Source organism: Gigantopelta aegis, chromosome 5 (assembly GCF_016097555.1).
Source record: "Gigantopelta aegis isolate Gae_Host chromosome 5, Gae_host_genome, whole genome shotgun sequence".
Lineage (NCBI taxonomy): Eukaryota > Metazoa > Mollusca > Gastropoda > Neomphalida > Peltospiridae > Gigantopelta > Gigantopelta aegis.
In genome coordinates this window covers 16,137,403-16,162,341 of record NC_054703.1, presented here as the reverse complement: position 1 = coordinate 16,162,341, position 24,939 = coordinate 16,137,403, and the positions used below count along the sequence as shown (strand labels likewise).

Sequence of the window (24,939 nt, the reverse complement as noted above, 5' to 3'; positions counted from 1 at the left end):
GTGTGTGTTTTTTTCTTGAGTATTTTTAATTTATTATTATTCACAATTCCCTGTTACAAAGGCCTACCCCCTGTCCATGGTGGAAGCACGGGGTAGGTGGTCAACAAGACCAGAATTATTTTTTTTGCACAGGTCCTTGCACTGTGGTTTTACATAATTTTCCATATTACCTTTTATGCTAGCCGATGTGTATTTTTGTTGTTGGATATCGTTAAACATTCATTCATTTACTAGGATAGTTGTTATGGATGTTTTGCATTAATTAAAAAAATAAACATGGCCATACATCTTTGAGAAGATCCTCAAACAAGTGCACCTCCCCCCCACGCAAGTGGTCTGGTCCGAACATCCCAACAGCCAATGGGATGGCCTAAATTCTTCTACTGTATACTGCTCTCTAGTTCCGGTCACATGACTGTAACTTCCTTCTTTTTTCTCTTCGCGAAAGGGTCTGGACGTCTTTTGTTTGGCTCTGTTTTGGAGTCAACTTTTTTTATAAGACCTTTGGTTTTGTATTCGTGTTGGGTGAAATGTTTTTCACCTTATATTTCGTTAGCTTCGTATAGCTTCGTATGTTCTTCGCGTATTCGCTTGACTTTCAAGCGTTATTACATGAAATGTTGTTATATTGCCGGTTGTCGTGTCGGACGCCATTTGCAAAATGGCGTCTTTGTTGACCGACTTTGTGTTTGTGTCATGGTTTCTTTTCTTTCTCTTTCACAGATTGAAAACTTATTATCATGTCAGATGTTAATGTTCAGCGTCAGGTACGAGCGTGCCTACGCTGTAAGAAGTTCACTGCAGGCGGCGACCCTCATGAATTATGTCCGGGTTGCCGTGTTCCTTGTAGCCTCTCTTCGAGATGCGACCTGTGTTCGGGCCTGTCTACTGTCGAGTTCGCGGCTTACTTGAAGGTGCTGTCGGCGAGAGCCAAGAAAGTGGAATCTTCGCCGTCAATTGCGGACTCCATAGCAGATGTATTACGTTCGATGCTACCTACTATGCTGAAAGAGACTATGGCGTCAATGGCGGCCTTACCACAACCGGCGGGTTTGGGACCAGGTCCGGTTCAAGTCCCCTCTTCGGGGGGTGCGGCTCCAGGATGCAAGACTTCAGATGACAGGCCTGCAGTTACTACGCAGCCCTCGGACAAGCCGACTCAATCAGTTAGGCGTTCCACGGCCTCCAAGGATCACCGATCTTCAAAGTCATCTTCGGCGCAGCGGAGCCGGGAACGGAGCCGGGCTCGTAGCCGTTCCCCACGACCTGCACGTCTCCCTACGGGTTCCGTGGATCGGCAGCGCAGACCTTCTATTGACGCTTCAGAGGGTTCTCGACGGGACCGTCCACGGTCCGGTTCACCAGTGAATTCTGTTTCGGCGGATCGATTAGCCTGTGCTCGAGTGCTTCGAGACTTTGGAGATGCAGCGCCTACAGCGGTTTCCGTCATTGATGAGACTGAATCTTCTGATCATATGAATATGAGGGATTGCTTGGCGGCAGTCTATGACATGTTGCCGTCCTTGCCACATCCACCAACGCCGTCCAAGAAGGGACCGACACCGATGATAGCGACTGATGTCCCTCCGGAAGATGTGGTGATCCGTTCCTTGGCTGCCGGTACACTCGTATCCGAGGTGGCGACGGATTTAGACCGCACTTTTAAAGACACAGCGTCTTTCGTCGCCTTCCCGACTTGGGGTCACCGTATGTATCCGGTATTTGACATGACCTTTACAGATGTAGCTCCGTCCTTGGATGAAGACGTTCACCGTCTTGGGAAGTCGTCAACCGTGGATTTGACAGACAAACAAGTACAAGCCATGGATACTGCCCAGAGACGTTGCTTGTTTGTATTATCTTACTTGGACGTTTTCCTTGCGGCGATGGCCACCCAGGCAAAAGATGCACGGTGCTACGCGCTATTTCAGCAATCAGCGCAGATGCTAGCTTTCCTGACGTCTTCGGTGACTTCGATGTCCTCGATGTTAATGCAATATCGTCGCCAGGCTTATTTAAAGAAATCCACTTTGGATTTTCAGCATAAGAAGGAGCTGTTAGCTCAACCGTGGTCAGCAACTAAGCTTTTTGCAGGCAAAATTTCTGAGGTGGTGAAGGCCAATGATAAGGACCAACAGTCGACAGCAACTGTCAAAGCGTTGCAACTTATTTCAACATTGGAATCTACAAAGCGGAAGTCTACATTCACACCACAACCACCATCTAAACGCTGGAGAGGTTCCTTTCGAGGTCAACCTTCTCGAAGGTTTCCGGTCAGACGACCATCCGGTCCGCCAGCTCGGACCCAGGGGAAGCCTGGTCGACGTTGACGCCAGCCAACAGATCGTGGACTGCTCAGATTGCTTCAACCTACGCCTGCCCCTGATTTTGAACCAGAACAACGATTCGGTTTTGACGCTTCCGGTGTGTACCACACCGGTCGAAAGATCCATGGTCGGAAGTCGACTTCGCCGTTATTGGCGAAACTGGCAGACACTTTGCCAAGATCCGTTTGTCACGTCGATCTTGAAGACAGGGTATCGTCTGCAATTGTCTGCCATCCCTCCATTGACCACTTCACCTCGAGAACCGCGGCATTCCGTTGCGCAAATCAAGGTTCTACAGGAGTCCGTCAACAAGCTGGTGGAGAAGGGAGCCGTTCGCAGCATTTCGGAAGTACAATTAACACCCGGATTTTACTCGGACATCTTTCTCGTACCAAAGAAAGATTCTCCAGAGCTGCGAATGATTCACAACTTGGCGGTCTTCAACGACCGCTATCTGTCTCCTCCTCCGACCTTCAAGATGTTAACGTTGCGAGATATCATAGCCGTGATCAGACCGGGGGATTGGCTTGCCTCGCTAGATCTCAAGGACGCCTACCTGCACGTTCCGATGCATGCCGATTTCCATCACTACCTACGGTTTGTGCTACAGGGTCGGCATTACGAATGGAAAGTCCTGCCCTTTGGGATATCCATAGCGCCATGGCTGTTCACCAGAATCACGACTCCGATGTCACGCTTCCTGCATCGCAGAGGTATATCCTTTTACCCATACCTCGACGATTGCCTGATGAGGTGTCACAGCAAGACAGGGCTGACTGCACATGTTGCCTTCATCATGGACTTTCTCAAGCAGCTGGGTTGGATTATCAACATCGAGAAATCTCGACTGGCTCCCACACAGTCTCTACAGTTCATAGGCGCTTGGCTTCGACCCGACCTGGGCCTCGTTCAAGTTCCCTTAGACCGTTGGGAGAAGATCCAGACCATGATTGTCATAGCCCTCACCGCTCCAATGACCTTCCGCGGTTGGCAGAGTCTCCTGGGTCTCCTCACTTCTGCCCAGGATTTGACACTCAGAGGTCGTCTCCAGTTGCGGCGCTTGCAGATGTTTCTCAACCCGTTTGTTCGTTTCAACAATCCGGACTTGATCATCTCACTTCCAGACGATCTACGCTCCAGCCTGCAGTGGTGGCAGCTCCGATCGAACGTCTTAGAAGGTGTCTCTATGCGGGCCTTCATAGCCACTCATCACCTATTCGTCGACGCGTCACTGGAAGGTTGGGGAGCCCATCTAAGCAACCAGACTACTTCAGGGCTGTGGTCTCCCGTCGAACTCGGACTCCACATCAACCTGTTAGAGTTGTTGGCAGTCTACTACGCTATCCTTCATTGGCGACAGATGTTGACGGAAGCCTCTCTCATGGTGGCCACAGACAGTACGACCGCGGCGGCTTACATCAATCGTCAGGGCGGAACTCACTCCAGCAGTCTGCTGCAGTTGACTTATCGTCTCTACAAGCTGGTCGACGAAATTCCGTTGCAACTTCGGGCTCGTCATATTCCAGGGGTTTGCAATGTACTAGCCGACACTTTGTCCCGGCCGTCGTCTCCACAGCCGACGGAGTGGATGCTCCATCCGGAAGCGTTTCGATGGGTGTGCGACAGACTTTGGACACCAAACATCGATCTTTTCGCCACACGATTCAACCATCAGCTGAGGGTTTACGTGTCTCCGGTGCCGGATCCCGAAGCTCTGGATCTCGACGCATTGGCCATCAGCTGGGAACAGATGGACGCGTACGCTTTTCCTCCACCAATCCTCCTTCCAAGGGTGCTTCAGAGGTTTCAGCTGTACCATTGTCGCCTGTTGCTCATTGCTCCGATGTGGCCATCCAGGATGTGGTATCCAGATCTAATACGTCTTGCCGATCCACATCCTTTACCGCTGCCAGACTGGGATCATCTGTTGCTGCATCCCACGTCAAGACTGTACCATCCACGTCCGCAGTTGTTCCAACTGCACGCGTGGACTTTATCTCCAAGAGTTTGAGGAAGAAAGGTTTTTCTTCACAGTCTACGGCGGCCATTTTGAAAGCGCACAGATCATCTACTACTGCGGCTTACAACGTCAGATGGCTTTGCTTTCACCGATGGTGTGTTAGAAAAAAGATCAAACCTCAGACGATACAGATACCTCGTCTTGCTGATTTTTTGCTATATCTGCGGACCACTTTACGATTGAAGGGGTCTACCATCGCTGGGTACGTTTCGGTCATCGCTACTGTTCGTGATGTAACTACTGGAACGAAGTTATCGGGTATTCCTGAGATCCATAAAATGATCAAAGGTTTTCGCCTTGAAGATCAAGTACACCGGTTTCGGCCACCAAGATGGGACCTGAATTTGGTGTTACGAGCGTTATCGACTGCACCTTATGAGCCGATCGAGTCCTCTTCCCTGCAAGATTTGACACGGAAGACGGTGTTTTTACTCGGTTTCGCCACAGCTGCTCGTGTCTCAGAACTTCATGCTCTTGATGTCGATTTGGTACGTTTTCACCGAGATCGGCGTGCAGTCAACTTGGGGTTACTCATGAACTTTATTGCAAAGAATCAGTTACCAGACCAAGCGCCTCGCTCGTATGTTGTGCAGGCCCTCTCCTCTATCGTTGGTCCGGCGGACGTTGAGGACTTGGCGTTGTGCCCTGTTAGAGCCTTGCACCAGTACATCGAGAGGACCAGATCTTTTCGACAACATCGTAAAAGACTTTTCCTTTCCTGTAACCAGAGTCGGTTGAGGGATATTACCAAGAACACGGTGGCCACCTGGATCCGGTCTTCTATCCTGACCGCGTATCAGAAGGAGGGTTTACCTGCTCCGTCTGCTTCCAATCCGCATGAACTTCGTGCCTTGGCTGCCACGATGTCCCTGCATTGCAACACATCCATTCAGCACATCATCACTGGCTGTTTCTGGGCGACGGACTCCATCTTTGCCAACTATTATCTGAGGGATATCTCCACAGAAGACGTTGAGGGGTTCCATCATCTGGGTCCGGTTGTTGCTGCACAGACTCTGTTGAATACAAGCCATCCTCGTCGCCGTTGATGTCTGTCTGATTCTGGGCTGCATACCGAGATGTCCACCGAATCGACAGGTGAGGATTGCTTAGACTTTTGTTCTTTTGCACAGTTCACGCACTGGTGCCGGAACTTTTGTCTCGATAACCTTAACCCTTCACTGCATGTGGTTATTGGCTGTCGTTATTGAACTAACAGATCTTTGGTGTACTAGACAGAAAACATTCGGGGGTCTTGTTTTGTTCAATGTTCTGACGGATGCACCTCATTAGGTTGTCGCTTGTTATTGAAAAACTATAACACTTCAATACGTGAGGGTTACCTAACACCTGCATCCCTGGTGGCTACGTCTTCCCACCCTGTCAGAACCAGCATAAGATGTGGCTTCCGCCTCCTGGTTCATGTGTTCTAGGAGCCGTACCGCCACTGCTGACGGATGCCACCATTCTGGTTGTTGTTACTAACATCACCTGCATTGGTCTGTGACGGGCATCCCTAGGAGGAGGGTTTACCAAGGTTGGCCTTATTCTTCCACTAGTCAGCCTCTTTCCGGTTGGGGAGTTATCACAAGCATCTACGGATCTCGGCACCCACCACCATCTGTTGAATGCTGCACTTGTTTGAGGACAGGTAATGTCTATAGAAATGGAGAAAACTTGAGTGTTTTCTCTTTTATAGATACATTACCTGTCCTCAAGATTCATCCCGCCCGGGCCTCCCCGCTTCCTGTTCTCCGTGCGATGCGCTCATGGAAAAAGAAGGAAGTTACAGTCATGTGACCGGAACTAGAGAGCAGTATACAGTAGAAGAATTTAGGCCATCCCATTGGCTGTTGGGATGTTCGGACCAGACCACTTGCGTAACCATTTCCTTCCTTCCTTCCTTTGAGAAGATTTGAATATCTTTTATAGGTGATGATTGGCAGGCCGCTCGAAATGATGAAAAATCCAAAATGCACATTCTGTACCCCATCTCCATTCTGCTGAACCTTCACAAGTGTATGATCGCCAGGGACCCCAGAATGGCTAAGTAAATCTCTCGACCTTTTTTTAATCCATACCCGTTTGAGTTTGAGTTTGAGTTTGCACTCAGTAGTGTTGATTTATTAAACATTATTAACATTATTATTATTTTTCATGAATCCACACTTCCTCATACATTTTCCACTACATACTATTATACATTAATTCATTACATTAATTTGCTCATTGATTCTTTTGTCTGTCTGTCCATCCATCCATCCATCCATCCACCCATCCATCCATCCATCCATCCACCCACCTATCCATCCATCCATCGATCCACCCATCCACCCATCCATCCATCCATCCATCCATCCATCCACCCATCCATCCATCCGCCCACCCACCCATCCATCGATCCACCCACCCATCCATCCACCCATCCATCCATCTGTATTTGCTATATATTATTTTAGAATGAAGGTGTTTGGTGAGATGCCGTTACTGAGTTTGGCGATCTCCGACTTCCGTCTGCAGGAGATTCTGTCCCACCCACCCAGCCATCTGTCTGTCCATCCATCCATCCATCCATCAGTCTATCCAGCCATCCATCCATCCATCCATCCATCAATCCACCCATCCATCCATCAATCCACCCATCCATCCATCCATCCACCCATCAATCCATCTGTATATGTGTTATATTATTTCAGAATGAAGGTGTTTGGTGAGATGCCCCTGCTGAGTTTGGCGATCTCCGACTTCCGTCTGCAGGAGATTCTGTCCATGGTCGACAGTATTCCGCTCCCGGAGTCTGGCCCCCCTGAACCTGAGAGCGAGGACCTCTTCAAGGTAGTGTGCTGTGCATTCCTCCTCATTATCAGGAGATCCAGCCTCTCACAGGGCCAGCTCTGGCCGAGCAGCAAAATTAGCCAAATTATCTACTAAACGTCAAAAATTGCAGAATCCTTGTTATTTTCTTACAAAATATCAATTATTACATTAATTTATTACCGACGTATATGATCTAGGCATATATGAAATATATACAGTGTATAGTATGTAGACTGGCATGACGTCGGTCATAAATTATTTATTACATTAATTTATTATTGCCAAATTAAAATAAAATATTCTACTTGTTGATAAAATTCGCAATTGGTCAATTTGGTGAGTGCCAGAGCTAGCCCTGTGTTACAATTATGTTCCACAGTCCAATGTAAACACTGAAGTGGCAGACATTGTGTTTGTTTAATTAGTTGGCAGGCTGTCTAGGATATCGGATCCCATGGTTATAAAACGTTTAGAGTCTAGACTGAAGTGGTTATTAGAGTCTGAGTAACAAATTACATGCGTGTGACATATGACATTAAATATTTGAATCAAGACTAAACGTTTTATAAGCACAGGCCCTTGATGGCTGCCTAGATATCTGGATGTCTGTCTAGATGTTTGGATGTCTGTCTAGATGTTTGGATGGCTGTCTAGATGTTTGGATGGCTGCCTAGATGTCTGGATGGCTGCCTAGATGTTTGGATGGCTGCCTAGATGTCTGCCTAGATGTTTGGATGTCTGTCTGGATGTCTGTCTAGATGTTTGGATGTCTGCCTAGATGTTTGGATGTCTGGATAGCTGCCTAGATATCTGGATGTCTGTCTAGATGTCTGGATGTCTGTCTAGATGTTTGGATGGCTGCCTAGATGTCTGGATGTCTGTCTAGATGTTTGGATGGCTGCCTAGATGTCTGGATGTCTGCCTAGATGTTTGGATGTCTGTCTAGATGTCTGGATGTCTGTCTAGATGTTTGGATGTCTGCCTAGATGTCTGGATGTCTGTCTAGATGTCTGGATGTCTGTCTAGATGTCTGGATGGCTGCCTAGATGTCTGGATGGCTGCCTAGATGTTTGGATGGCTGCCTGGATGTCTGTTTGGATGTCTGGATGTCTGCCTAGATGTTTGGATGTGTGCCTAAGTATCTGGATGTCTGCCTAGATGTCTGGATGGCTGCCTAGATGTCTGGATGGCTGCCTAGATGTTTGGATGGCTGCCTAGATATCTGGATGGCTGCCTAGATGTTTGGATGGCTGTGTAGATGTCTGGATGGCTGCCTAGATGTCTGGATGGCTGCCTAGATATCTGGATGTCTGCCTAGACATCTGGATGTCTGCCTAGATGTTTGGATGGATGCCTAGATATTTGGATAGCTGTCTGGATGGCTGCCTAGATGTCTGGATAGCTGCCTAAGTATCTGGATGGCTGCCTAGATATTTGGTTAGCTATTTAGATGTCTGGATGGCTGTCTAGATTTCTGGATGGCTGCCTAGATGTCTGGATAGCTGCCTAAGTATCTGGATGGCTGCCTAGATATTTGGTTAGCTATTTAGATGTCTGGATGACTGTCTAGATTTCTAGATGGCTGCCTGGCTGCCTAGATGTCTGGATGGCTGCTTATATGGCTGTCTTGAATGCTGCCTAACCGTTAGACTACTGGATTAATTTTTGACAAAAACCACGTTGAGTGGGTACAAGTTTATAATTTTTACTCTCATGTTTTGTAAATACATAAAATAAAGTTCATATTTGAATAGGTAAGTATTATTTTCATGGGGTTTTCTAAAGTCAGAAAGTTAAATGCCTGAATAGCCCTGTAGATGTCTGTCTGGATGGCTGCCTATATATCTGACTGGCTGCCTGGATGACTGTCTAGATGCCTGGATGACTGTCTAGATATCTGGATGGCTGTCTAGATATCTGGAAGCCTGCATAGATGTCTGGATGGCTACCTATATATCTGACTGGCTGCCTATATATCTGACTGACTGCCTATATATCTGACTGGCTGCCTAGATGTCTGGATGGCTGCGTAGATGTCTGGAAGGCTGTGTAGATGTTTGGATGCTTATCTAGATATCTGGATGGCTGCCTAGATGTCTGGATGCCTGCCTTGTGAATGGTTGCCTAGATATCTGGATGGCTGCCTAAATGTCTGGATGGCTGTGTAGATTTTTGGATGGCTGCCTAGATGTCTGGATGGCTGTCTGGATGGCTGCCTAGATGTCTGAATGGTTGCCTAAATGCCTGGATGGCTGTTTAGATGTCTGGATGGCTGCCTATATATCTGACTGGCTGCCTAGATGTCTGGATGACTGCCTAGATGTCTGGATGACTGCCTTGTGAATGGCTGCCTAGATGTCTGGATGGCTGCCTAGATGTCTGGATGACTATATAACTGACTGGCTTCCTGGCATGGTTGACGGACAGTAACTGGTTCGATGAATGGCCTGCTTGTTGGCCAGCTGACTGATTGCTGATGGAAAATCGGACTGATTAACTGGCAGACTGATTAACTGGCTGACTGATTGACTGATTAACTGACTGACTGGCTGATTATCTGACTAACTAACTGACTGATTAACTGGTTGACTGATTAACTGATTGACTGATCAACTGATTAACTGACTAACTAACTGACTGACTGATTAAGTGGCTGACTGATTAATTGACTGATGATTAACTCACGCTGGTTTATGATATTTTGCTGTACTCTTGATTTCCTGGGCATTGGCTGGAATGAGAAATAGCCCAATCGGACCATTAACAGGGATCGATCCTAGACCACCCACACATCAGGCTTTACCTCTGAGCTACGTCCTGCCCTTTTTGTAATTAATTCATTTGTAGTTATTTTCATGCTTATATTCAGTTACGGTTCAATCATGCTGTCCTGGGCATACACTTAAGCTATCTGGGCTGTCTGTCCAGGACAGAGGGTTAGTGGTTAGTTGTTGGTGGTCAGTGACAGAGAAGTAGGTGTAGTGGCCACTGAGTTGGTAAACTTGCTCTGGGTGGGAGCGGGCACCGGGCTGCGAACCCAGTACCTACCAGCCTTATGTCCGATGGCTTAACCACGACACCACCAAGGCCGGATATTTTTGTAATAATTATATGTTTTTGTTGTTTTCTTGCAGGGACCGAGTGCCATGGTGTTGGTTGCAGGTGATGAACAACAGATGTTGGCGAAGGCCTCCAAACTAATCACAGCAGAGGAGGCCACTGCTGTACCCAAGAAACTTGAACGGGCAATGTCGTCAGAATATGTCAACTTCACTGACATGGAACTCCGATTTGAAATCAAGAAGGTAACAGAGTTAAAGTTACATTTTAACGGTAGCCCATGGGCTAACAGGTATCTGAAATGTGGTAGCCCAACATGTTATGGTAGCCCAAAATTGAAAGCTGCAAAGATTCATATATATATAATATAACGACACCACTAGAGCACATTGATTTATTAATCATCTATTACTGGATGTCAAACATTTGGTAATTTTGACATATATTCTTAGAGAGGAAACCTGTTACATTTTCCTGTTAACTGGCTGGTTATTAACTGACCAATGAAAGTATTTGCTATATTTGATTCCATTATAAAATACCTATTGACCATTGAGAAATGAATAAATGCTTATTGACCAATGAGAATTTAAAAGAAATGCCTACTAACCAATGGAAACATGTGTTGCTTAAGTGGTGATCTGTTCTTTTTTAAATGCCTATTGACCAATGAGAGCATGTTATACATATTGACTAATGCGAACATGTTATCGGTCATAATCTGATGAGTGTGTGTGTTATAGGTGGTGATACATATTAACCAATGATAGCGTGTGATACAGTGACAATACATATTGACCATTGAGAGCGTGTGTTACATGTGGTGATACATATTGACCAATGAGAGCGTTTGTTACATGTGTAATACATATTGACCAATGAGAGCATGTGTTACATGTGATACATATTGACCACTGGGAGCGTGTGTTTCATGTGGTGATACATATTGACCAATGAGAGTGTGTTACATGTAGTGATACATATTGACCAGCGTGTGTTACATGTGGTGATACATATTGACCAATGCGAACGTGTGTTACATGTGGTGATACATATTGACCAATGCGAACGTGTGTTACATGTGTAATACATATTGATCAATGAGAGCATGTTACATGTGTAATACATATTGACCAATTGGGAGTGTGTGTTACATGTGTAATACATATTGACCAATTGGGAGTGTGTGTTACATGTGTAATACATATTGACCAATTGGGAGTGTGTGTTACATGTGGTGATACATATTGACCAATTGGGAGTGTGTGTTACATGTGTAATACATATTGACCAATTGGGAGTGTGTTACATGTGTAATACATATTGACCAATTGGGAGTGTGTGTTACATGTGGTGATACATATTGACCAATTGGGAGTGTGTGTTACATGTGTAATACATATTGACCAATTGGGAGTGTTTGTTACATGTGTAATACAATGTCATATTGACCAATTGGGAATGTGTGTTACATGTGTAATACATATTGACCATTGAGAGCGTATAATACAGGTGACAATAGATATTGACCAATGCAAGCGTGTATTACATGTGTTAATATGTATTGACCAATGTGAGCGTGTGTTACATATTGACCAATGAGAGTGTGTGTTACATGTAGTGATACATATTGACCAATGAGAGCGAGTGCTACATGTAGTGATACATATTGACCAATGAGAGTGTGTTACATGTGGTGGTACATATTGACCAGTGCGAGCTTGTGTTACAGGTGGTACTGAATGTGAGTGAAAAGACTGGCGGGGAGGATGTTCCGTTGTTGCGGCTGGTGGTGGAGCGAATCGGAGCCGCGATGGACATGAGGACATTCGACATGAAGGTGGAGGCTCACATCAGTTCACTCAAGCTCGAACATCTCCGCTTCAAGGGTAGATATAGTCTTCTTCTTCTCAGGGCTGATCCAAAACTGATCACGGGGGAGGTGTTGGACAGGAGGCAGTTGTCTTTATAACCACTCAGGGCTTGAACTGATCACGTGTGTGTGTGTGGGGAGGTGCAGTATAAAGGGCAGTTGTTTTTATAACCACTCAGGGCTTGAATTGATCATGGGGGGGTGAGAGGAGGTGCAGTATAGAAGGTAGTTGTCTTTATACCTACTCAGGGCTTGAACTGATCAGGGTGCGTTATAAAGGGCAGTTGTCTTCATACCCACTCCAGGCTTGAACTGATCAGGGTGGGGGTTGAGGGGAGGTGCGGTATAAAGGGCAGTTGTCTTTATGCCCACTCCAGGCTTGAACTGATCAGGGTGGGGGTTGAGGGGAGGTGCAGGATAAAGGGCAGTTGTCTTTATACCCACTCAGGGCTTGAACTGATCTCCGGGGGTGGGGGTGAGGGGAGGTGGGGTATAAAGGGCAGTTGTCTTTATACCCACTCAGGGCTTGAACTGATCTCCGGGGAGGGTTGAGGGGAGGTGCGGTATAAATGGCAGTTGTCTTTATACACACTCAGGGCTTGAACTGATCTCCGGGGAGGGTTGAGGGGAGGTGCGGTATAAATAGCAGTTGTCTTTATACACACTCAGGGCTTTAACTGATCGTGGGGGGGGAGGGGGGGTTTGAAGGGAGGTGCGGTATAAAGGGCAGTTGTCTTTATACCCACTCAGGGCTTGAACTGATCAGAGTGGGGGTTCAGGGGAGGTGTGGTATAAAGGGCAGCTGTCTTTATACCCACTCAGGGCTTGAACTGATCACAGGGGGAGGTGGGTGAGGGGAGGTGCGGTATAAAGGGCAGTTGTCTTTATACCCACTCAGGGCTTGAACTGATCACAGGGGGAGGTGTGGTATAAAGGGTAGTTGTCTTTATACCCACTCAGGGCTTAACTGAACACGGGGAGGTGTGGTATAAAGGGTAGTTGTGTTTATACCCACTCAGGGCTTAAACTAATCACGGAGGGTGAGTTGAGGTGCAGTATAAAGGGCAGTTGTCTTTATAACCACTCAATGCTTGAACTGATCATGAGGGAGGTGAGTGGAGGTGCGGTATAAAGGGCAGTTGTCTTTATACCCACTCATGGCTTGAACTGATCATGGGGGGTTGAGGGGAGGTGTGGTATACAGGGCAATTGTCTTTATACCCACTCGGGGCTCGAACTAATCGCGGGGAGAGAGGGGGAGGTGCGGTACAGGAGGTTGTTGTCTTTATGCCTACCCAGGGCTCGAAATTAATGATGGCACCAACAGCTAATTAGAGCTAGGTCGTAGTGTTACGTTTGTGTACCGTATATCTTCGCCTATAAGTCGATTTTTTTTCACCCAAAATTTATTTTATAACTTGGGGGGTCGACTTATAAGAGGGTAAAAAAAATTCACCCAAAAATATTACCGTTTTGAGGATTATTTTACAAGTTTTATTGTTGAAGTATGCCCTGTATTTATACTCAAATATGTTAATTTGACACATTTATTTTTTATAACCATTTGGGGGTTTTTGGCATTAGAGCGGTTTTGGTTATGCGAAAAGGCGTGCGATGTCGCTCACATGCCAAGACAACAGTCCACTTAGTTAAAATAACAGTCATCACTAATAGCTAAAATGTAAACAATACTAACTACCTGTTGCCTGGGTTTATTTTGAAATCTGCTCACTGTCATTAATGGTTGTTCAAACAATGTCTTGTCGGTGATTAACGTCATGAATATTACTGAGCCTTCCCTTAAAATAACTTAAGACTGATCTCTGCAGTTCACTAGACCAATAGGGACACACATCATTTGGTACAAAAACCAGTGTACTTTCCAGAGTTATCCTCCTTACATGTATTAATATGGCGGCAAAACATGTGATTAACCGATGATACATGTACTTTCAGTTTTATCATAGTGATCTGTTGTCAGTGTTTATAAATAAAGTTGTTGTCAGTGCACAAAACCATGCTGTACAGTGCCATACAGTAACAGTCAAACAGCTTTCATTATCTACTAAGGGAATATTTCGTTTTGATGCTATGTAGTTTGATTGGAATATTGCGATGTACAAAAGGTGAAAACCGAAGTTTGTAAAATAATTTTCTTTTGTTCAAATATTGTACATTATTGTTCTCATGTGCTGAAAGTAAGAAATACTTCAATATTTATATGTTGTTTTTCATGGGTCGACTTATAAACGGGTCAATAAAAAAATAAGTTTTCATGGCTTGAAATTAGGGACTCGACTTATAGCCGAGATCGACTTACAGGCGAAGATATACGGTAATCACAATAAAACTTGGTATATGGATCTTATAGAATGTCGTCCTGCATCCTGGCAGAAGGAGTCTGGTGAGGATAATAAGGCTAACAAATTTCTTTAATATGATTTCCAACAGTTCATGTTGTAGTTTTTGCCAAAAAAAATTTATTGCAATTATTATTTTTGGTTTTATTATTGTTATTGCAGCCCTTGACATTAACTTTTTCATCTAGGAGCAGATGGCGCCTTCTTGCATTTTTATATAAATAGTATGAAATGTTTTAGTTGCCAAATGAAAAAAATTGTCACAATGTAGAGGGCTGTATTATTATTATTATTATTGTTATTTTTATTATTATTGTTATTGTTATTTTTATTATTATTATTATTTTTATTTTTATTTTTATTTTTATTATTATTATAATAATAATAATAATAATTTTTTTAATTTATTATTATTATAAAAAGTATTGTTATATAAGAATTGTTTATAATGTTTTGTCAATTTATCGATGTATAAGTCACAAATTGTATAAAAGAGCACAATTTATTTAGTTAAAACTAGACATAATTCATAATTCAGTTTCTAACGTTCTTCACATGATCTGGTTTACGTAATGAGGTTTTCTGAGGTTTTTACTTTAAAATCCTTCACTATGCTACGCAATTTTATGCAGTTTGTAATAGCTGTACATTGATAAATTCATTAAAAAAAAATGACAAACAGTTCTTATATATACTAAAACGCAAAAGAAACTCAGGTTCTCATTAAATTGGATATAAAATATAAAAAATACAACACTAAATGTGGATTTCAACATTTATTTTGGAGCCACTCCAATTCTGCACATATTGGTGTCGGAAATTTTGGATTGAATTCATTTTTGGATATTGTTTCATTTCATAAAGCAGGATGGGGGTCCATGTTAAATTTTTTGAAAAAGACGACCTGTAGCATTGTCAATGTCAGTATCGTGTGTGACCACCCTGGGCATTCAAACAGACAGTTAACGTCTCCTCACTGAGTTCATAAGCCGTTGGAAGAATGCCTGAGGGAGTGTGTTCCATTCGTGCACCAATGCTGCCTCCAGCGCCTGGAGATTCTGAGGATGTCCGCGAGCCTGCAGGCGACGTCTGATTTCATCCCAGACGTGTTTGATAGGTGCCATGTCCAGTGATAAGGCCTTCCACGACAACGTTGGGATGTTGTGCTGAGCCAGCAACGCCTGTGTTGCCCTGGCCGTGTGAGGCCTGGCATTGTCTTGCTGCAGCAAGCGCACACGTGGGTGGACAGCAAAGAAGGGAACGACGTGGTTGTTGATGACGTCATTTTGGTACACAGCGGCATGAACTCGTTGTCTGAAGACATGAAGTTGTGTTCTGTGGTTGAATGTAAACTCACCCCACACCATCAGACTACCCCAGCCCCATCGGTCAGCCTGCAGAACGCAGCAGTCAGAGTAACGTTCATGTCGACGTCGCCATACTCGGATTCGGCCATCAGCATTGGAAAGGTTGTAACGGCTCTCATCCGTCAACAAAACTTGTTACCACTGGACACGTCGCCATTGTTGATGTTGTTGAGCCCACTGTTGACGTCGTTGGTGGTGCCGAGGGGTCAATATTGGTCCCACATAGGGACGGCGGTTATGGAGTCCTGCTGCCCTCAGACGGCGGCGGACGGTATCGGCGGACACTGGACCACATGGGCCATGCACCTGGTGAATGGTGTGAGTTGCTGGCATCATCCGATTCCTAAGGTGGGTAACCTGGATGTACCGGTCTTGGGCTGCGGTTGTCACCTTCGGGCGGTCGGTGCGAGGTCGATCGTTTACGAATCCAGTGATTTGGTGACGTTGGGAAAGTCGTGTGACTGTCGAATAATGGCATCCCAATTGGTTGGCTACAGCAGTATGAGTCTGTCCGGCTTGCAACATCCCGATGGCCATCCCTCGCTAGACTTGCGCCAGTCGCGGCATTTGGAAAAATATTATTCTGTTGTCTCCCGCCACTCAAATTCAATTTATGCGATTAAATCCAGGTATGTCGGCTTTTAAAGCATTTCATTGAGCGTGTTTGCATTGGATTCATGATACGGGTGATCCAGCACGTGCAAATAATGTGTTTTGAGAATCCGTTATGTTACTCAGGTAATAAAATTGACACGCGGGTGGGACCATGGAGTGCCATTACCGTTAGCACCGTTCAGGTTCAATTCCACCAAAGATATTGCTTTAAAAAGTGTATTTCCTTCTCATTGTCAGGACCTGCGTTTCTTTTGCGTTTTAGTATAATTACAAATACAGAAGCGTGCACAGAGGGTGGGTTTCGGTAGTCGAACGCTCCCCTTGATCAAACAGATTTTCTCTTTTTTTTTTCAATATTTTTTCCGGGGAAGCATGTCTTAACCCCTAATAAATTTTGCAAGCCACAGTTTAGCCCCCACCCTCTTCTAAAATTTATACACAAGTGCCTGGACACACAATATTTAGTTAAAATACACATAAATCGTAAATCGTATAAACGCGGAAAGTTTGTAATTATATAAAATTATTATTATTATTTTATTTTATGTAGTTTTTGTTAAAAACATTCCATTAAATAATGTTGACTCTTTTCCACAGTTCTGCATGTGTTTGTTATTGAATTTAAATCACACTTGTTTATTGTTTGACTTCTGAATTGTTTTTTTAAATATTAAACTTTTGAAATAAAACTGTTCTATGAAGAGTAAGTGAAGCAAAATGCTAATCTCAGACTACCAACTGCTATGACAAAGTTGGTCAACTTTCTGCTCTCACAACTTCTACAACTGTCCATTGCTAGTCTAAGTGCTCTTACAACTTGATTTCTTTTCAATATCACCTGTTCTCAAACTATTCCCCGAAGGATAGTAGTCTGGTTCGAACATCCCAACAGCCAATGGGATGGCCTAAGATTCTTTTACTGCACACCCTTTCTCTCCCAGTCACGTGACTGTAACTTCCTTCTTTTTCCTTCGCTTGTATGATTCGGACTTTCTTATTTTTTGCTCCGTCTTAATCTGAGCCATCTATCCTTTTACTTGGTTTAATAAAACATTATTGAGACTTTAATGTCTGTAACACATTCTACAATTCTATAACGGAAACAACATGCCAAGTTTTCTCCATTTTTGTTGTATACGACTCCAAAGACCATATAGTTGTGAGTCTTGAGTGCACCCGTCGTAAGTCGAGAGCAGCGGGAATTACCACACAACCATTGACTTGGCCAGCTTTCTGCTGGCAGTTGGTTGTCCAAGCCTAGCATAACTTGTTCATAAGAGCTTAAACATTTTTAACATGTTTTTACGGGCATAATTGATCTCTGACAATGTTTTCAAGTCTATTTGGGGATTTTTTGTTAGGATTCTGCCAGAACTATTAACATGATGTAATACAGATATTTTGGGGATTTTGTTTGTAGCATTCTTACGCTTCCAACCCAAATCATTGATTCATGTAAGCACGGAATCATGCTAAATTTGCAGCCTGTAATGTATATACGCCAAAAAGGTGAAGTTAATTAACGTGTTAATTAACAACTAATTTTTTATGTGTTTGTGTTAATTAGTTTCTGAATATACACTAGTCACATTTTGTTTTGTTTACACTGTTTCGATCTTCTGATCAGGCGTACGGGCTCCCATTGTTGTAGGAGGGCAGGCTGAATTAAAAAAAAAAGCCCAAATCTGAATAACAACATTTATTCATATTAGGCGTGGGACGTAGTCCAGTGGTAAAGCACTCACTTGATGCGAGGTCGGTCTAGGATCGATCCGCGTCGGTGGGCCCATTGGGCTATTTCTCGCTCCAGTCAGTGCACCACGACTGGTATATCAAAGGCCGTGGTATGTACCATATGCCCAATGCCATATACAGGTAACCATAAATAAAATGTGTTGAATGCGTAGTTAAATAAAACAATTCCTTCTTTCCTTATTCATATTAACATTACTGCCAAGCAGCCATATAGGGTTCCAAATGAATCACTGCACATTTTTACATGGATGACAACAATGTTGTGATTATAGATGCATGTTGAAAATACTTGATAAAGTGGTCACAGGTTAGTACATTTTGCCCGAATATATCTATCGTTTTTACCTAAATTTGAGGATTTGCTCCAGCACCCTCAACTAATTTTGCTGGTAGAATGATGGAAATACATGGTAACAAGGCCTGAGGTTAGCACATTTTGCCTGAATATCTATACTTTTGCCCAGAATTGAGGATTTAATTAAGCATGGGGGGGGGGGAGAGTTCCCCCCCTGCCCCCCTTGCTCGTCCACTTAAGCTTCTACATGTAATTGTGAGTGATTTTTAAAAATAAAATTATATTTTGATATTTGATGTTGGTATGTATTACTGGGTCTTTCAGTGATTTTTTTTACTTCTCCAAGCTCATTACGCTGCATTTAATTAAAAATGAAAGCACCTTCAAGTCTATGTCGCTGTGACTTTGTAGTGTTCAACTGTTGTGAAATACAGATTAATATCTGCTTATTCTAGACCGCCGCCCTACAACCTATTTGTATTGGCCTCGCAAAAACAGTGAGTGTATAAACCTACCGGTATTGTTACATCAACAAGTTTTTCAACAGTTCATGTTGGCAGTATTTACCAATGTTGTGTTTATGAGTTTTACAAAATGTATGCAGTTGTTCATCAAAATGGAATCCAGGCCTCTCCATTTGGATGTATCAGGAATAAAAATCAGTTGCTTTCCTTGTGATCATTTCAGGGTCTATATCACCGAACCATATCAGTTGCTTTCCTTGTGATAATTTCAGGGTCTATACCACCAAACCAAATCCCACAGACATTAAGAACATTTATTACATAACATTTAGTGAAATATCTTAAAATATCAGTGAAATAAAAGTGTTATCAGTCACTCAGTGATGATAACACATTTTAGAATGAAAATTTCACTGTTTCACTCTAAAATGTGTTATCGTCACTGTAGGAAGTGTTATCTTCACTGTAAGAAAGCCGGAACTATTTTGCTGCTGGCATTTTAAAAATAAAGGTAAATTGCCAAAAGTTATATAATAAATAGAACATTTCATGTTTTTTGTCCAATATGATTTATATCTCGTGAAGTTTGCAATCATATCATACTTGTCACACTTGCGCGACTTGTGAGATATGATTGCAAACTTTACTCGATGAGATATAAATCATATTTGACAAAAAACATGAAATATCCTCTATATACATACATGTATATGGATGGCTTAACCTGCTACACACAGCATTTCAATCAACATATACATACACAATGAATATAAATACTACCAGTAAGTCAAAAAGAAAATGGGGGTTAAGTTGCAAGCATCAGATATAACAGGAAATGTCTTTGACTACCTTAATTCTGCACACCTCCCCCTCCTAACCTCCCCCCCAACACACACACACACACACACACACACACACACACACACAAAACGACCACATCTTATTTTAGTAGCACATATCAAGCACAGTAGCATCTGGTATATACATTGATAAAAGCTCAAATTAAAATCACAGGAATTTAATCATATTTTATGCTAACTAACACTGTTACATTTGTCAGCAATGGCAGGACTGGTAGCATTAACTGTGCTATTAAAAGTTAGGTGAACTTCCCAGTAGAATGCTATACGAATTACTGCTACCTGCAGGTGAGAAATTTCAGCTAAGGAGAGCAGTTCCACAAATGTCTAAAATAAGCATCATAACAAATAAAATAAAATGATAAACGGCGAGTGCAGAAACACTTGCCACTTTCCGTATTTGGGTGAGTATGAGGCGAGAGTAAGACACTGCTAGCATATAATGGAGAGGCCTGAATTCAGTTATATAATGTTGAACATGTTTTGCATTGTTGTATGTTATTGATTTTGTTTCAGTTTTCTTTGTTGTTGGACTTTGGAATTGTTATAAGGCTGATGGAATTTTTGTCTTGAAACATTTTCATATACTTACCATTTGTGACACCCATTAGCCGATGTGTATTATTGTGCTGGGGTGTCAATAAACACTAATTCATTAATTCATTCAAATAGTAAATGAAGCAAAAGTTCATTTCTGGATTACTGAGACGCGCTTTCCAAAATAAGACCTAGATGTATTGGTTTACGTGAACACAGTGATGTAACTCATCTAAAGTTGATGTCCGTCCCTCCCTCTATCTCATTCTCTCTTTTTCTGTCTGCCTTTCTGTTTCTTTATTATTCTTTATTATTCTTTGTCTTTGTCTCTGCCACTGCCTTTTTCCTCTCTCCTCTCTTTTCCTATCTTCGCTCTCTCTTTCTCTGTCTGTCTGTCTGTCTGTCTGTCTCTCTCTCTCTCTCTCTCTCTCTCTCTCTCTCTCTCTCTCTCTCTCTTCCCTTCCCTCTTCCTACCTACATTCCACTCGCACTCTCTCCCTCTCTATCTATTCCTCTCTCTCTCTCCCCCTCTATCTATTTCTCTCTCTCTCCCTCTCTATCTATTTCTCTCTCTCTCTCCCTCTCTCTCTATTTCTCTCCCTCTCTCTTTCTCTATCTCTCTCTCTCTCTCTCTCTCTCTCTCTCTCTCTCTCTCTCTCTCTCTCTCTCTCTCTCTCAGGGCAGTGTAATATATTTTTTGACAATTTCATATTTTTAACCATTAAATTAAAGTAATACATTAATACATTGCAACTTCTTAATTAATTTAACAATTTTAGCAAATCCAATGTGCAATCCTGGTCTTTGTCCTAACTCAAAATACAGTCAATGAAAGAAGTATGTTTGGGCTTAGGGACTGTGTCTGTAATATTTCTCAACAATTCTTGGCAATTAATTGTTTTAAAATGTTCAAAGATAAAATTTCTAGGCTTCATCACAATTCCAAAGTAAGCTAATTTGTTTAATCTGTTTGTTGTTAATTTTATTTTTAAATGTTATTTGTTCATACTCACACTTGTTATTTTATCAGCCTCTGAAATCATGATGGAACAGCTGGGCGGTGACCGAGGTAAGTATTTAATGTGCAATATCAAAAATATGTCGCAGTCAGTTCCCAGCATTTGGCATAACACATAACCTTTTACTCACCTCATCTTAGAAGACTTACCACAGTTATACATGTTTTTTTTGTTTTTTTGGGGGGTGGTGGTTTAAAACAATATTTATTCAATAAATAAAAAGGAATGACAAATAGATTGAGGCACCCACACATATACGAACACAGCATACTTTTGTTTTCGAGACAAGATGATGACAAAAGACCCCAAAACATTGCTGAAAATGCTTAAAGGCATACTGTCACGGATTTAAGAACCTTATTTCTCTAAAAATGGATAATAAATAAAAAATTACATTAATTGTTGGAAACCAAATCTAGCTATCGCATCACCTTAACTGAACCATGATGGAGTGAAATCCATGTCAACCCTCTCGGCAATTTTAGTTTTTGAATTCTGGACCATTGCCATAATTCAGTTATTTTTACAAAATGTCATATGGTGGTTATGAAGATGGTTGAATAAAGTACATTTAGGAACAAATCAAATTATTTTTGTTCTGGTAATACTTTGTTAGACCAGTAAATAGGTCAGTGATCTGTGACAATATGCTTTTAACAAGGGTTGGAATTGCACTCCTAGAAATAATCTGTATTCGAGTGGCTATGGAGAGAGGAATCACACTTATTAAAATGCATTTGATACAGATTCATAATGTACAGTGTAATTACTTACATGTAGATCTTATGTCATTTCATGTTTTCTAAAAAATAAATAAACTGATCAGCTGCTTTTTCTCACAATTAAAATTTAAAAATATTCACATTTATTGACCAATGAGTATACAGTTGACAGCAAGTAGCCAATTAAGAAACAGTTTACATGCATTGTTAGCAGGTAACCAGTAGATATGCAGTCAACTTCAAGTATCCAATAAGTAAACAGATAGCAAGTAACCAATGAATATCCAGTTGACAGCGAGTAACCAATCGGTAACCAGTCTGTGAGTTTACTTCTCATAAAGTCGTTTAACCCATGATGTTGTTTGTTTTTAGGGAAATACTATGAGATGGCTATCAGCCTGGTTGGAACGCCGTACGTTAAATACTCAGAGCTGCTCCATGTGGTGTACCTCAAGGTTTGTTGTTATCACATTTGGAGAAGACATTTTCTATTAGTCCCCTACCTTCTGTCTTGTGTATGTCTGTCTGTCACACATATAGTGTTCTTGTCTTCTTCTTTTTTTGCATTGCCTCAATATTGAGCTGACACTTTGTGTATAGCTTTATCATGTACAGTTACAGATCAACTTTGACTTTCATGGCGAATTACCCATTTTAAACCAAGTTATGGCCCTTAATTGAACTTAGGAGATACGAAACCGAAATGTGCAACTTATGAAATAGAAGATTAGTTTTCTGAATTTTTTTTTCGCAATGCCTCAAGATATTGAGATGAAATTTTGTATATAACTTTATCATGTACTGTTACAGATAAAGTTTAACTTTCATAGCGATTAACTCATTTGTAACTGAGTTATGGCCCTTGAACTTAGGAGATAAATTTTTTTTTTAAAAATGTATGTAGCTTTATCATGTACTGTTACAGATCAAGCTCAACTTTCATGGTAATTTACCCATTTTTAACAGAGTTATGGCCATCAAATTTACGAAATATGAAAACACCCCATTATGGACTTTTTTTTACCCTAAGTTATGGCCCTTAAACTTAGGAAATTAAAAAAAAACATTTCCTCTTACTTTTTTTTTCTTCACAATGCTTCATGATATTGAGCTGAAATTTGGTATGTAGCTTTATGATGTACTGTTACAGATCAAGTTTGACTTTCATGGCGATTTATCCATTTGTAACAGAGTTATGGCTGTCGAACTTAGGAAATATAAAAAACATAATTGTGGACTTTTTTTAGATATTGAGCAGAACTTTTGTATATAGTTTATCATGTACTGTTACCGATCAAGTTTGACTTTCATGGCGATTTACCCATTTTAAACAGACTTATGGTCCTTAACTTAGGAGATTGGAATTATTTTTTTAATCTGGACGTAGCCCAGTGGTAAAGCACTCGCTCTGGGATCGATCCCTGTCGGTGGGCCCATTGGGCTATTTCTCATTCCAGCCAGTGCACCACTACTGGTATATCAAAGGCCGTGGTATGGACTACCCTGTCTGTGGGATGGTGCATATAAAAGATCCTTTGCTGCTAATTGAAAAGAGTAGCCCATGAAGTGGCGACAGCAGGTTTCCTCTCTCAATATCTGTGTGGTCCTTAACCATATGTCTGATGCCATATAACCGTAAATAAAATGTGTTGAGTGCGTCGTTAAATAAAACATTTCCTTTCTTCCTCTCTATATCTGTGTGGTCCTTAACCATATGTCTGACGCCATATAACCGTAAATAAAATGTGTTGAGTGCGTCGTTAAATAAAACATTTCCTTTCTTCCTCTCTATATCTGTGTGGTCCTTAACCATATGTCTGATGCCATATAACCGTAAATAAAATGTATTGAGTGCGTCGTTAAATAAAACATTTCTTTCTTTGTTACAGGCGAACAAAAAGGGCCCTGAATTTGACACGGTGTATGGCAAGACGGAGCAGTCAATTGAAGTGGAGTTCGCCGGCCTGGAGCTCATGCTGCATCAGGAGGCAATACTCAGTCTGATGGAATTCGCTCAGCACATCATGCCAGCCGACAAACCTGCAGTTGTTGCCCCTGAAGTGAAGCCGTCTGAAGGGAAAGCTGACAAGAAAGAAGAGGAATCCAAAGAGAAGAAACCCGCAAGAAAGAGTAATTTACAGATTGCTTCATATTTCTTGGGCAGACATGTTCGCATTTTAAAAAGGGGCTGTTTGAAAGTTGCTTAATGGCCATTTTCGTAGCCAGAATTTTATATTGCCCGAGGTGGTGAGGGGGAGAGGGGCATCCACAATGGCTTTTACACCTGCTATGGGAGCAACAGGCAAATAACAAAAGGTTGGAGGGTTTAAAAAGGGGATTTGTTTGTGATGGGGCAAGGTCGCCTGGGCCCCTTCCCTGGTGAGGCCAGTGTTAAAGGCCCAAATATAACAATTTTTTTTTTAGAATTGTGAAGATTATACATTCAAGAATATGTAACAATTTTTTTTACAACTAAATCATTTCTTTTACTTCTTGCTTTTGAAGGATAAATTCTGGGAGTAGGCGTTGTGTTCACTATAGATGTTGAAGGATAAATTATGGGAGTAGGCATTGTGTTCACTATAGATGTTGAAGGATAAATTATGGCAGTAGGCATTGTGTTCACTATAGATGTAGAAGGATAAATTATGGCAGTAGGCATTGTGTTCACTATAGATGTAGAAGGATAAATTATGGCAGTAGGCATTGTGTTCACTATAGATGTTGAAGGATAAATTATGGGAGTAGGCATTGTGTTCACTATAGATGTAGAAGGATAAATTATGGCAGTAGGCATTGTGTTCACTATAGATGTTGAAGGATAAATTATGGGAGTAGGCATTGTGTT

General features: G+C 42.3%; 1 protein-coding gene across 5 annotated transcripts in view; it reads left to right on the top strand.

The window, feature by feature from the left end:
* Positions 1-24,939, top strand: part of LOC121373312 (vacuolar protein sorting-associated protein 13A-like) — a 197,762-nt gene that overhangs the window by 68,184 nt on the left and 104,639 nt on the right. For 4 of the 5 annotated variants that reach the window (XM_041499874.1, XM_041499872.1, XM_041499875.1 and 1 more), the window contains 8 exons: positions 6,280-6,397; positions 7,044-7,182; positions 10,299-10,469; positions 11,957-12,113; positions 14,469-14,501; positions 18,945-18,986; positions 22,464-22,546; positions 23,981-24,221. In XM_041499874.1, the coding sequence (XP_041355808.1) occupies positions 6,280-6,397; positions 7,044-7,182; positions 10,299-10,469; positions 11,957-12,113; positions 14,469-14,501; positions 18,945-18,986; positions 22,464-22,546; positions 23,981-24,221 (984 nt within the window). Of the gene's footprint in view, positions 1-6,279; positions 6,398-7,043; positions 7,183-10,298; positions 10,470-11,956; positions 12,114-14,468; positions 14,502-18,944; positions 18,987-21,380; positions 21,420-22,463; positions 22,547-23,980; positions 24,222-24,939 lie in introns of all 5 variants that reach the window. The other variant, XM_041499873.1, reaches the window with a different exon arrangement.